Source organism: Acanthisitta chloris, unplaced genomic scaffold (genome assembly GCF_000695815.1).
Source record: "Acanthisitta chloris isolate BGI_N310 unplaced genomic scaffold, ASM69581v1 scaffold19326, whole genome shotgun sequence".
Taxonomy (NCBI): Eukaryota; Metazoa; Chordata; class Aves; order Passeriformes; family Acanthisittidae; genus Acanthisitta; species Acanthisitta chloris.
Window position 1 is genome coordinate 23,244 of NW_008678990.1, and position 12,680 is coordinate 35,923.

General features: G+C 51.4%; 1 protein-coding gene across 1 annotated transcript in view; it reads right to left on the reverse strand.

The window, feature by feature from the left end:
• Positions 1-8,412, reverse strand: part of TRIM9 (tripartite motif containing 9) — a gene marked incomplete at its 5' end in the record, with an annotated part of 30,618 nt that extends 22,206 nt beyond the window's left edge. Inside the window, 3 exons of the mRNA XM_009077127.1 lie at positions 6,467-6,589; positions 7,011-7,106; positions 8,378-8,412. Of these exons, the coding sequence (XP_009075375.1) occupies positions 6,467-6,589; positions 7,011-7,106; positions 8,378-8,412 (254 nt within the window). The remainder of the gene's footprint in view (positions 1-6,466; positions 6,590-7,010; positions 7,107-8,377) is intronic.
• Between the last annotated feature and the right edge of the window lie 4,268 nt (positions 8,413-12,680).

The following is a 12,680-nucleotide window of genomic DNA, read 5'->3' on the forward strand; positions in this document are numbered from 1 at the left end:
CTTGTTCTGTCCCTCCAGGCCCTTGTCCCAAGTCCCTCCAGCTCTCTTGGAGTCCCTTTATGTCCTCAAAGAACAAAGTAGTACCAATAGCTAGTACTGGAGACCTTCCTGAAAGCATGGGCTTTCCCTGGATTTCTTTTCTCAGCAGGGATGCTCAGTCCCTTGGGGCAGGATCCAGAAGGGTTGCAAAGCAGCCTTTTGCCTTCATTTGATCTCTCCTGCTCAGAGAGAGAGGCTGAGGGTTGTTCTGCTCTTGGAAGAGTTGTTGGCTGTGTGGATGTTGGGTGAGTCCAGCACAACCTGCCTGCCCTGGCCAAACCAGAGCAAGGTTTGCATTCCCTACCTGCTGGGCTGCAGATTGGCAAGTGGGAATCTCACCTGGAATGCCCAGAAAAGCCACTTCCTTCATTCATGCCAGAGCCCTCTCTGGGGAAATGCACGTGCCACTGGGAAGACAGCAACGATGGGATTGGTAAAACAATCTTCTTATCTTCTTTGCAGCTTAAATCTCTGTCTGGTTTGTGTGGGATAATGAATTTGTGAGCCTCTCCATGCCTGAGTTGATGCTTTCCAAGTATTACCAGCAGAATTGCCATCTGCTCCCTCAAGCCAGACAGGTGGCCCCAGGAAATAGCATTTGCTTGGTGAAGATATAAGTAAAAACTTTTTTCCCCTCTCCATAAAGGTGGTCAAAGATCAGGACAGAGAGGCTGTGGAATCTCCTGCCTTGGAGACACCCAAAACCTAGGTGCACCCAAAGCCACAGTCACATCTCTGTCTGAGTGCACATCTGTAGCCCCAGTGATCCTGCCCCTGTGTAACTCTGTGATGCCCTTCAGGGATCCAGCACCATCCATCTGGAGAACCAGAGCATCAAACAGCAGTTGAATTGCAGCATCTATGCAGCAGGAAAGCCAACAGTGGAAACCCACGTTGCCTTCACCACCATCCAAGTGTTTTCAAGGCAAGGAGAGGGATCTTTGGGTGGGATCTCATGGGGCTTTGTGGCTTTACCGCTTAGGGATGCAGATAGAACAGAAAGACTCCTTTAATCACTTTGATTAGTAAAATTAAAGGTTTGAGAAATAAGACATAAACATCTCCCACACCTTTGAATGGGGCCAGTTAGTTTTCCAAATGGCTATGCTCAGGGTGAGGAGGGTCTGATTAGTTTTCCAAATGGCCTGTAGTTCTTCTCATGCATGAGGGATTTCCACACCCCTCAGCTCCCTGCTAACACAGCACTGAAGAGTATGTTGATGAAGAGAGCTGGAAGTGAAATCTGCAAGTTCCTCAAGCCTTGTTCTACTACAGGAGGCTGTGCTGAGCTGAGGAGCAGCCTCAGGAGGCCTTGAAGGGCTCACAGTACCCACCATTCTGGCAAGAAACCCAGGCTGCCATGAATTCTGCATGGAGGGAGAGTGTGCAAACCTCTCCCGAAACTCTCCAGGGAACACACCTCACTGACTGGTGGAATCTTCTGGGAAAGGGCTAATGGCTTATAAAACCACTAAGGTTGGAAAAGCCTTCTAGGGTCATCCAGCCCAACCATTCCCCCAGCACTGCCGAGACCACCACTAACCATGTCCTCACATGCCACATCCACATGGCTTTTCAATACTTCCAGGGAAGTATTGAAATACTTCCTGGGCAGGCTGTGCTAGGGCTGGACAACCCTTTCCATCAAGAAATTTCTCCTGATATCCAAACTAAACCTCCCCTGGCGCAGCTTAAGGCCATTTCATAGCTTCATAGTATGTTAAGGGGTTGGAAGGGTCCTTAGAAATGATCCAGCCCCAACCCCTGCCCTGGGCAGGGACACCTCCCACCAGAGCAGGTTGCTCAAGGCTTTAGCCAACCTGGCTGTGAACACTGCCAGGGTTGGGGCAGCCACAGCCTCCCTGGGCAACCTGGGACAGTGTCTCACCACCCTCACAGGGAAAACTTCTTCCTAATGTTTAATCTAAATTTCCCTCTTTCAAATTTATCCCCATTACTCCTTGTCCTGTCACTACAGTTCCTAACAAGTCCTTTCCTCTTGTCCTATCTCTTGTTTCCTGGGGAAAGAGACCAACCCTCACCTAGCTCCTGTCAGGGAGTTGTAGACATCAAGGATCTCCAATGGCTCAGCTGTGAGGGGACTTGGGCAGCTCCACACACTTTATTTCTAGTTGTTTTTAGCAAATACCTCTTTTTTTCCCCCCATTAGGTGCCAAACGAGGCAACAGCCAGAACCTGCTTGCTAATTACAGCCTATAAAAGGATTATTGTGTGCACTCACAGCACTTCACTACGACCTTAAAATAGGACATTTATTTCAAGAGCTTTTTCTTCCCTCTAAGATGACATTAACTATCATTTACATTTTAATACAGCTCCTAGAAGGCAATAACATCTGCACTTGTCTCCACTTAAATGTTTTCCTCACCTTCCTCCTCCATTTAGTACTTTGGGAGAGAACAGGTTTGAGAGACATTCTCAGTGGCTGGGATGAGTCCTGCTGGGAATGTCACATGGACAACAGACCCTCCTCACCCTGAGCATAGCCAGGTATGGTCACCTGCACGGCCATGGGGACAGAGGGTGGTGTTACAGGTGCTGCTGTCGTGTTGCAGGTGCTTCTGTGCTTCCCCGTGGTGCTGCAAACCCACATGGAAAAATCCCTGATGGAAAAATCCCCAGGACAGATCCTGATGGTTTGATTGCACTCAATCCCACAACCACACTTCCTCTGAACATTGCCAGGTGGATGTTTCCATGGTGACTTGCATCTTGTTGTTGGGAGAGGAGGCTCAGGCTGGAGCCAGGAATAGCAGAGCTGCTGCATTGCCACCATCAGTGACCTAATCCAACACCAAGTTCCCTTGGAAAATCCTGACTGTAAACCCTAAAGGAGAGTCATGGACCAGCATTTCATCTCTGGAGATCCAGTGCTATGGACAGGAGCTCTTGGTGAGTGTTTCCTATGTATTTAGCTATCTTGGGAAATGTGACAAGTTCTGTATGCCTGCACAAGCTGTGCAGCCAAAGCACTGGGGTGAACTCATGGAGCAAAGGCATCACGAAGGCCAGAAAAAGACCGGAATGGTCCACTACACTGCTGAGAGCTTAAAGAGGTGCACACAGAACTCAGTCTGTGTGTGCTGGGGGCTGAGGAGAGATTTCCTCCTGGGGCAGCACCACAGGGAAGCCTCTGTGTCCCCTGCACAGACCTGTCCATGCTGTAGGGCATCATCCCATGCCCTGGGAAGACCTGAAAACCAGGACCAGCAATGAGGACACACAAGGAGGTCTCTCCTGGAGGTGGAGCTGGCAGCTGGTCCCAGTGCTCCCCCAGGTGTTGTTTTCTACAGCCCAGGTTCTTAATCTGAATCCAAGTGTACTGGGAGCTTGGGGAAAGGCAGGGAAATGTCCCTTCCAAGTTCATGTCCCCACAAGCCTCTCTCTGCTCTGGAGTAATTAGTGTTGGCCACAGGCAAACTTGGATTGGTGCCTGCCTCCACGAAATATGTGTCAGGACAAAGTAGGTCAGTCCTGAAGCCAAGCTGACCCCAACTGAGGGTGCCACACAGAAATGGGAACTTGGGCTCCGTGGTGAAAGCCGCCTGTGGCCTCGTGCCAGCAGGCAGGATCTGCCCCTCTCCTCCTCCCTCACAGTGCCATGCTATGATGGCCAACATCCCAGCAGGCAGACTCTGTCCCCCCATGCCTTTCCTCCTCCCTCACACAGTGCCACACCATGCTGTGACGGCCAACATCCCAGCAGGCAGGAGTGGCAGCCCGTGGAGACATCGGCCAAAACTTTGGGCTCCACGCTGGCTGCGGGAGCCAGTTTGGATCTGAAAGGGCTCCTAGGTGGCACAGCCAAGTCTCACTGGTCACTCCATATGCTCACTTCCTCAGGTGAGATGCTTGAGGGACAGGGCAGTGGCAAGTGGACACTCAGGCCAGGCTAGGATGCTCTGGACTGGTCTCCTGTGGGAAAGGGTGAAGCTTTCAGTCCAAATCAGCAGCCAAAATTGTCCTGTGCTAATGTGAACATCACCCAGGACAAGCCCCACAGTCCTGCAGGATGACCATCACGGGCCCAAATTCCACACAGAGCACATGCAGGAAGAGATGGCACCAAGCACCACATGCTGCTGCAGATGGAGCAGGGGGACATGAGGACATGGCACCACTGCTGCACTCACATCCTGCTCACAGTCCTTCCTGACACCCTGAAGGATTGCTGCTCCCTCTGCAATGCCACCAGAGCCTCAGAGCAAAAGCTGGGGGCTTTGTTATCCCCCTCAGCCTCAGGCAGCTAGGGGGGTGTCCCATTGGGAAGCAGCTGCTCCAGGCACAATGCTGCTCTCCTTTCATGACTAGCTGCATCTCCCTGACCCTCGGAGCAAGCCCAGCTGGAGCTGCAGGTGCTGCCTTTGCCCAGGGGGCTCCTTGGAGGGGGCAAAGGGGAAAATGTCCCCTGTGGCAATGACATGGGTTGCATGTCAGGACAGCAGCAGTGCTGGGAAAAGGGACACATGGGACAGGGTTGGTGCCAAACGCTCACTTTGGTGGCCTGGGGTGGCCAAGGGATGCTGTGTGTGCAAAGAGAGGGCAGCACACAGGTACCCACAGCACTGAGACTCTCCTACACCCCTGTCCTATCAGCAGCTTGTGAAAGCAGACAAGTCCCTCTCTGTCCCTGTCCCCAAGCCAGAGGGGAAGGATGTGCATCCACCATGGATGAGTGTCCCAGCCTGACAACATTGGAGCCACAGGAGGCAAACCTTAGTGTGCGGATGGCATCAGGTGAGTCAGGGCTGCATGATCCTCCCCATGAAAGCCTAAGACTACAGCAGTGCTGCTGTGTTTACCACTTTCCTCCTCTACCCCTGCAATATTTAAAAGGGAAAATCAACTAATTCCAGGCTGAAAATCTGGCCAACACTCCCCAGGCTGCAGATCAGAGGGAGCAGCTTCTGGATTTGAAACACCAGCTGCTGGGATGCTACTGATAATGGGATGCATCATGTGCCAAGTCTTACTGGAGCCTGGAGAACCACAGAGCCCTTCCAGCCCATCAGCTCTCTTCTCATGGCACACAGGGAGCTGCAAGAGCTCAGTCCTGCAGGAAGGGAGGCTGAAGGGCTGATTTAAGAACCCGATCTGAAAGCCAGGGGCTGTTTCTTCTCTTAAGGACCAGGCCTGCCTGATGAGAAAGCCCAGCTGGTAATAAGGGTGGATGTGAGTGGGATGCAGGCCACAGGATAAGAGCAAGCAGTGGGATGCAGAGCCCTTCCTCCAGCCAAAAAGTGAAAGGCCTCTGTGGGTTGTGCTGAGCAGGGAAATTGCTTTGTGCTGCCTGGCTTTGTGAGAGCTTAATTAACCATGGCCTGAAGGGGATGAGGAAAAGAGAGCCCACCAGGCAGTGGGGGTCCCCTCTGCACCATGGCTGGTTGGGGTTGTGCTTTGTTGTTGGACACTGAGCACTGGTGGTGGGCTCAGTCCCACAAAGCTGCTATTGTCCATCTCCTGATGGAAATGCTCGTGTTGCTTATCATCTGCACACAGATCAGACTGGTGGTCTTCTCCCTCATTTTAGGCAGGTCCAGGAATCCATCTGGGAGCTTCCTGGGTGGCCCAAAACACCAGTGAGAGAATGCAAGTGGAGCCAGAAAAGAGACACAGAAGCTTCTAGCCAGAACACTCAAATGACCTTAGAAGAAGGATCCTGGAATCACAAATGTTGGTGTGACATTCCCCACCTGGACCTTATCAGTGATGGTCAGGGTGCAACTACCTTGCCCAACATACTGGGCATGGTTACACCTATTCCACTTCCCTCAGTTGAGATTTGGCCCTTTGCTTCCCTTCTCAGACCCAAATCAGCTGGAAAGACATGGTGTGGTGACTGCAGGAATGACACAAACCAGGAGCTCAATTTCACAGCTCAGACTGTGAACTGTATCTCCACTCCCTCAGTGTCAACAGTTTCAGTGCAACCACCACCCTGAGGCCATGAGGTGCTCACCAACCACAGAAAATAGAGTAAATCTGCTCCTGCCTGATGATGGAAGTGGCATCTCATGACACCAAGTGCCCCAGCACTTCTGCTGAAGCCAGCAGAAGTTACACTTGGCATCCTGCAGCATCATGCTAATAGCTTGGAAGCAACATGAGACATGAACAAGGTCATTTTCCAGCCTGTGGGTGCTGTACACATGGCTCTGCTGACCTAATGACTAGTGAGTGTCCCAGGAATGGAATAATTCAGTGGGAACCACCTGGAGGAAGCAGCACTTTGCTCAGGGACATGCTGGGAATGGGCTGGGCTTCTGCAGCAAGATAGAATTCTGCTCATGTGAAAAAAGAGTGGCTTCCCAGTGACCTCCCTGCTCCTCCCCAACAAAAAGCATCCCAGTCCTCATTCCCATCCAGTGCCAACCCTGCAGGAAGTTCTCTGACCACCTGAGCTCACCTTCAGCTTGTGCTCATGCTCCTTGTTGACCCGAGACAGCAGCTGGGCTTTCCTTCTGTTGAGGGCATCGATGAGGGCATCGCACTGGGCCACCAGGCAGGCCTCAAACTCCACACTGTTCTCCTGTGGGGCAGAGCAGAGTGTCACAGGCCAGATTCCCTGATCAGCTGGAAAACTGGATTTGCTCTTTAATGATGTCATATGGGTCATTTTTTTATGTGCACTGCAGCACTGCAACTCACAAATACTTAGCACATGGGTCATGGAAAATGTGGTGGTGGCAGGTGAGGAACAGGTTTGGTCCATCTGCCACATCCTTGGATCTACCTCTGGCAGAGATGGGAAGTGCTGGGGTCTCTGCTGCTCCCTCCATAACACTGACAGCTTTCAGAGGAGCAGGTTTTGGGAGCAATATGAAAAGTCAGGTGTGGGCTCTTTTGGGAGAGCATCCACCAAACCCAGCTGGGGAGACAGGACAGAGGACAGCAAAGAGCAGCTGATCCTGGTGGGAAGAGGCTGTTCCTCAGCCAAGGAGACACAGTACCTGGATTTGCTGCACCATGTTGCGGAGCTGAACCAGGAACTCTTTTGCTTCCTTGGCTCTGTCTGATAAGCCATTCAGGGCCTGGGAAAGTTGGCTCTGCAGAGAGAACAAAGAGCAAGGTTATTTCCATGTCCAGGACTCATTCTTGTGCTGGATGAGTGTGTGATTTGAGCTGGGGATGGGCTACAGCCCAGCACTGCCTTCAGCAACCCACTGAGGTGTCCATCTGCCTCTGCTGCCCTGAGTGGAAGGAGAGGAAAAGGAGGGTTAGCCATCATCATGGACTCCTTGACTTTGGGAAGCAGATATTCAGTGTCTACCTCCTCCCCAGGCTTCCCTCGGTGATCAGGGACAAACCACATCTACCTTGGGGCTCAAAGTGAGCCAGTTGCTCCCTCCCTTGGATTGTGCTCTCCAGGGAGTCAGATACAGAAATCCTGTAAGATCTGACCCACGTGTGCTAGACCAAAAATTTCCCAAGCCTTCCTGAAAGCGAAGGTAAATCAAAGTCCTACAAAACACTCCTTCCTCTGGATACAGGGGTGGGAGCATCCCTCCACAGGCTGCTCTGGCCCTGGTAATCATAATCATTATGTTAATCAAATGCTTTTTCATTTCCATGCCACTTCCCCAACATTAACTCAGGAATCTTCCTGATTCCAGGAGGAGTTATTATCTCAAGAGCAGGGCAAATCACCCCTAACGATTTACTTCTGGGAGTGAGATTTTGCCTCTTTTGTGGGCTGCAAATTGCCTGCAAACACCCTGTGGGGTTTGTGGCGTGATCTTTTCTTTGTGGTACACAAAGAAGGGAGCCCAGAAGATGGCTGATGTCCCTCACATCTCAAAAAAGCCTAATGTGATCACCCCTCCTGTGATCAGGATCAGGTACAGCGCTGGAATCTTCCTTGTGGTGTGCTCCACTGGATGCTGATGCAGGAGAGGGAGGGAGGAGGTAAGATGGGAGAGGGGAGATGATGGTGCACTGCCTGCCGAGGTGGTGCTGGGCTAAAAACAAAACCCAGACTTGCTATCAAAGAGAAGAGGAAGCAAATGAACAGCAACCATTTAACAGCCTAGAAAATGACCTCACTGCTGCTTCCCCAGGAGATGTTAATCTAACCCAAGTGATTCCTGCATTTCCTTTGTAATTTATCGTGCCCCAGTCGTTAGGATGTGGAGCTAATCAGTGAATGCATCTCTAATAAAAATGGGATTGCTAAGTCAGCTCTGCAGGTCTCCCCATCCCTCCTCCCTCTCCTTGCTGGAGGACAACCGAGGTCGGAGCTGGAGCTGTTCCCCATGGTGCTGGCAGCCCCACACACCACAGGGACACCTCAGCCCTACCTCACCCTCTTCCTGCATGCCTGGTAAAGCCTCCATCGCGCTCCACAGCTCCAGCCTGCCCAGACTCAGGAAGATTCCTCACTCCCATCCCAAGGTGGTTTGCTGAGAGCTGAGCACTGCAAGGCTGTGGTCTCTGATAAGTCAGGCAATTAATGGAGACTATCAGCAGGGGCTGGTTATGTTTACAAGCTCCTCATTAAAACTGCAGCATAATGGGGCTGTTTTTTTTTCCTTTAAAGTCTTTGGAAGGCTTTATTTTTTCCATTAACATACATTACAGAAAGGGGATCTTTATGTCAACATAATTCTTGAAGGCTTTCCTAATGGGAAAGCTTTTTAAATGTGGTCTTAGAATTTAATAAGAGCTTAGAGTGCATTGGCCATGTGCAGCTCCTTCACCCCAGGCACCCCCAGACTCAGAGCACAGCAGCTCCATGGCACAGCAGCTCCATGGCACAGCAAGCTTGGAGCCTACATAAAAACACAGTCCATCACCTCAGAGCATCCCTCTCCACAATCCCACTGCACCTCCCTCAGCTCAGTCCCGCTCACGATGTTCTCAATGCCACCAGTGCCTGCAGGTGAGGGGCATCAATTAGTCAGGAAACTGTCATTTTCCAGGTTGGTGAGATGTACAGTGGACACCACATCCCTGGCAAGGAGAAAGGGATGTCAACACCAGTGTGCCCCAGTTCACAATGATTACAGAGTCACAGAATATCCTGATCTAGAAGGGACCCCCAAGGATCATTGAGTCCAACTCCTGTCCATGCACAGGACATCCCAAGAATCCACCACATGCCTGAGAGCATTGGCCAAACACAACTTGAGCTCTGTCAGGCTTGGGGCTGTGCCCACTGCCCTGGGGAGCTGTTCCAGTGCCCAAACACCCTGTGGGGGAAGAACCTTCTCCTGATATCCATTAGATGTCCAAATGGACTCATGCCTACATCCCTCCAACATCTCCCAGTGTTTCCAGGAGCAGGCACTGCATCACTGCTCCTGCACCATGTGCCATACAACCTGCATCTTGCAAACCTGCTCCAGATGGATTTTGGCTACACCTAATGTGACCTGTTTGAGCTGGCATCAGCCAGTTCCTACTTCCCACCCTATGGATGGGTGGCCACAGGTTTCTCACTGGAGCTCTAAAGTTTGGCTTTTCATAAGCATTACCTTCATGCCAATCTCCAGGATGGGTCCTCAACATGCCAAGGCTCTCCTGAAGCGGAGACACATTCCTGGACACATTCCCTTTGAAAAAAGACACCTGCTCAGCTCTCTTGCTGCATCCCTGCCGCTTATGACAAGAGTCACCCCACTGGGGGCCATCATTAGCTCATTAAACAAGGTTAATTAATGCCATACACTAACAGAGCTTATACGGGAATGCACACGGGGCCCTGCAGGCATGGTTAGGGGATTCATTCAGGGCACTGACAAGGTGATTCATAACCAAGTGCCACAGGAAAACAAAGTCCTTCTGGTCGCTCTTATCATGTTAATAAGTCAGAGACTTCAGAGTGGAATCAAATGACTGATTGGATCCATAAATTCTACAGGTACCTTCCGTGACCCTTGGAGCAAACCCAAGCTGTAACACAGTCTGTTGCCTCAGAGAAGGACTGAATCGCCAGACACACACAGCAGTCATAGGTTTCCCACAAGTGTGGGATCTACATGGAGGGAGAAGGAGGTAGAGACTCAGGAGGAGTCATAAAATCCCCAAATGGTTTGGGTTGGAAGGGACATTAAAGCTCATCTTGCTCCACTCCCTCCCCATGGGCAGAGACACATTCCACCAGCCCAGGGGGCTCCAAGCCCCATCCAACCTGGCCTGGAACACTCCCAGGGATGGAGCAGCCACAGCTTCTCTGGGCAACCTGTGCCAGTGCCTCACCACCCTCACAGCCAAGAATTTCTTCCCAATATCCCATCTATCCCTGCCCTCTGGCAGTGGGAAGCCATTCCCCCTTGTCCTGTCCCTCCAGGCCCTGTCCAAAGTCCCTCTGCAGCTCTCTTGGAGCCTCTTTAGGTACTGGAGTTTTCCACATGGGAGCAGGGGGTTGGAAGGACCACAAGCCTTGTCTCCTCTACCAGCTCACAGGAAACAAAAGCTGCTAATATTCCTGACACATGCTGGAGGGATTTCCCCTCCCTGCAAAAAGCTGGAATGTTGCACTTTGCATGTCTATGTGAAAACAAAATCGTTGGGGCTTTATGGGGTCAGGAACCCACTCTGGGGACACCGCTGAGGGCATCATCCAGGGTGCAGTGTGCCAGCTCACATGTGCTGGCCCAGAGCTAAATCCAACCCTCAGCTAGTGCAGGCAAGGGAATTAATCAGTGTGAAATGAAGACAAATCCCATTTAGCAGCGCCTTAAAATCAAGTGAATCTGTTCTTTGCAGAGAGCTGGCCTCTTTTTCTCTGCTCTTGTTCCAAGGCAGTAAGAAGAGACCTCTGTGATTCACATTAGCATTAATGGGAGCTAAGCATTTAAATCTCCATCCCCAGAGCACTTAGGAGAGAATCTGTCCCCTCTTTGTGCTCGTTAATAGCTCCATAACCCTCCTCCTTCCCAGGCACGGCTGACAAAGGGATTTCTGTCACTCTCTCATTCTCCCTTGTCCCAGTGCATGGATGAGCACAGCCGGTGCAGAAGGCTGTGGGATCAGGAGGGACTGAGCAGGCTCCAAGAAACAGAGAAATGCATCATTTTAACCCTGCAGCATCAGAGCTGGTTTGGTTCTCCTCCTATATGACCCAGCTGCCAGGGATGGAGCTCCTCCACCTGCACCTTGAGGTGAGGAGGGAGCTGGGCATGTTATTTTAGAAGGTGTTGGGTCCTGGTTGTCACTGGGTGCTGGATTGGTGAAGCCAATCAGTGTGACAGTTCCATCTGGCACTCCGAGAAAAGCCTGAAGTTTTAGAATTGGCCACCAGCAAGGGTGAGGAGGAACAGTTGCTCTTGTTTCAAGCCCTTGAAGGCTATGACACCAGGCAGGATCATAAAATCACACAATCATTTAGGTTGGAAAAGAACTCCAAGATCATCAAGTCCAACTGTTCTCTCAGCACTGCCAAGGCCACCGCTAACCATGTCACCAAGTGCCACATCCACATGGCTTTAAATCCCTCCAGGGATGGTGACTCCACTACTGCCCTGGGCAGCTATGCTAGGGCTGGATAACGCTTTCCATGAAGGAATTTTCCCTAATATTCAATCTAAACCTCACTTGGAGCAACTTGAGGCTATTTCCTCTATTTCCTCTCATCATCTTCCTTGTTCCCTGGGAGCAGTGCCTGATCTCACCTGGCTGCACCTCCTGGCAGGGAGCTGGAGAGAGTGAGAAGGTCCTCCCTGAGCCTCCTTTTCTCCAGGCAGAGCCCCCTCAGCCTCTCCTGGTGCTCCTTCCCCAGCTCCATTCACTTCCCTGGACACACTCCAGCCCCTCCATGTCTTTCTTGTCATGAGGGGCCCAGAACTGCAGTGCCCACACATGGGGACGGTCACTGCCCCCTGGTCCTGCTGCCACACTGCTGCTGATACAAGCCAGGATGCCACTGGCCTTCTTGGCCACCTGGGCTCATGTTCAGCCACTGTCAACCAACACCAAACTCGCCAAAACAGCTCTTGGCCTTGCACTGAGAGCCCAATACCTGCTCTGACATGCCAAGCATTGCAACCAGTCCCTGTTTTTTATCTCCTTCCAACCAAGGCATCTCACAACCAGTTCCTCCACTGGAGCATCCATAGGGAGGAAAAGGAGAAGAGGAATGAGCCATGGTACAAAGAGGTGCTGTTCCCAGCTGTTCCGCTCATGCCCTCCAAAGGATGAGGAGCTGTCACAGATGCTGGAGTTGAACTCATGTGCTTCTTGCTTTTAATTAAAGCACATGACCTGCAGCCTTTGAATCTTGAGGGCAGCTTAGTGTACATGATGCCTGACTAATTAGAATGGGATGTTTAATTAAAACTTGCATTCAGTCAGGAAGTTGATGATGCTAAACTGCTGCTAATTGGCTTTTGGGTCCAGTCAGGAGTGCCTGACTTGTGGATTCAACACTGCCTATGAAAAGAAACCAGAAGCTGCAGCCTGACCTGAACCTGCCCCTTGAGACTTGAGCAGACAGACAGTGTCCTAAAGTCCTGCAGGGATTCATCCTGGAACAGTTCCAGGGATGGAGCAGCCACAGCTTCGATGGGCTACTTGTGCCAGTGCCTTATCACCTTCACAGGGAGGAGTTTCTTCCCAATATCCCATCTAGCCCTGCCCTCTGGCAGTGGGAAGCCATTCCTCCTAGTCTAGTCACTCCAGGC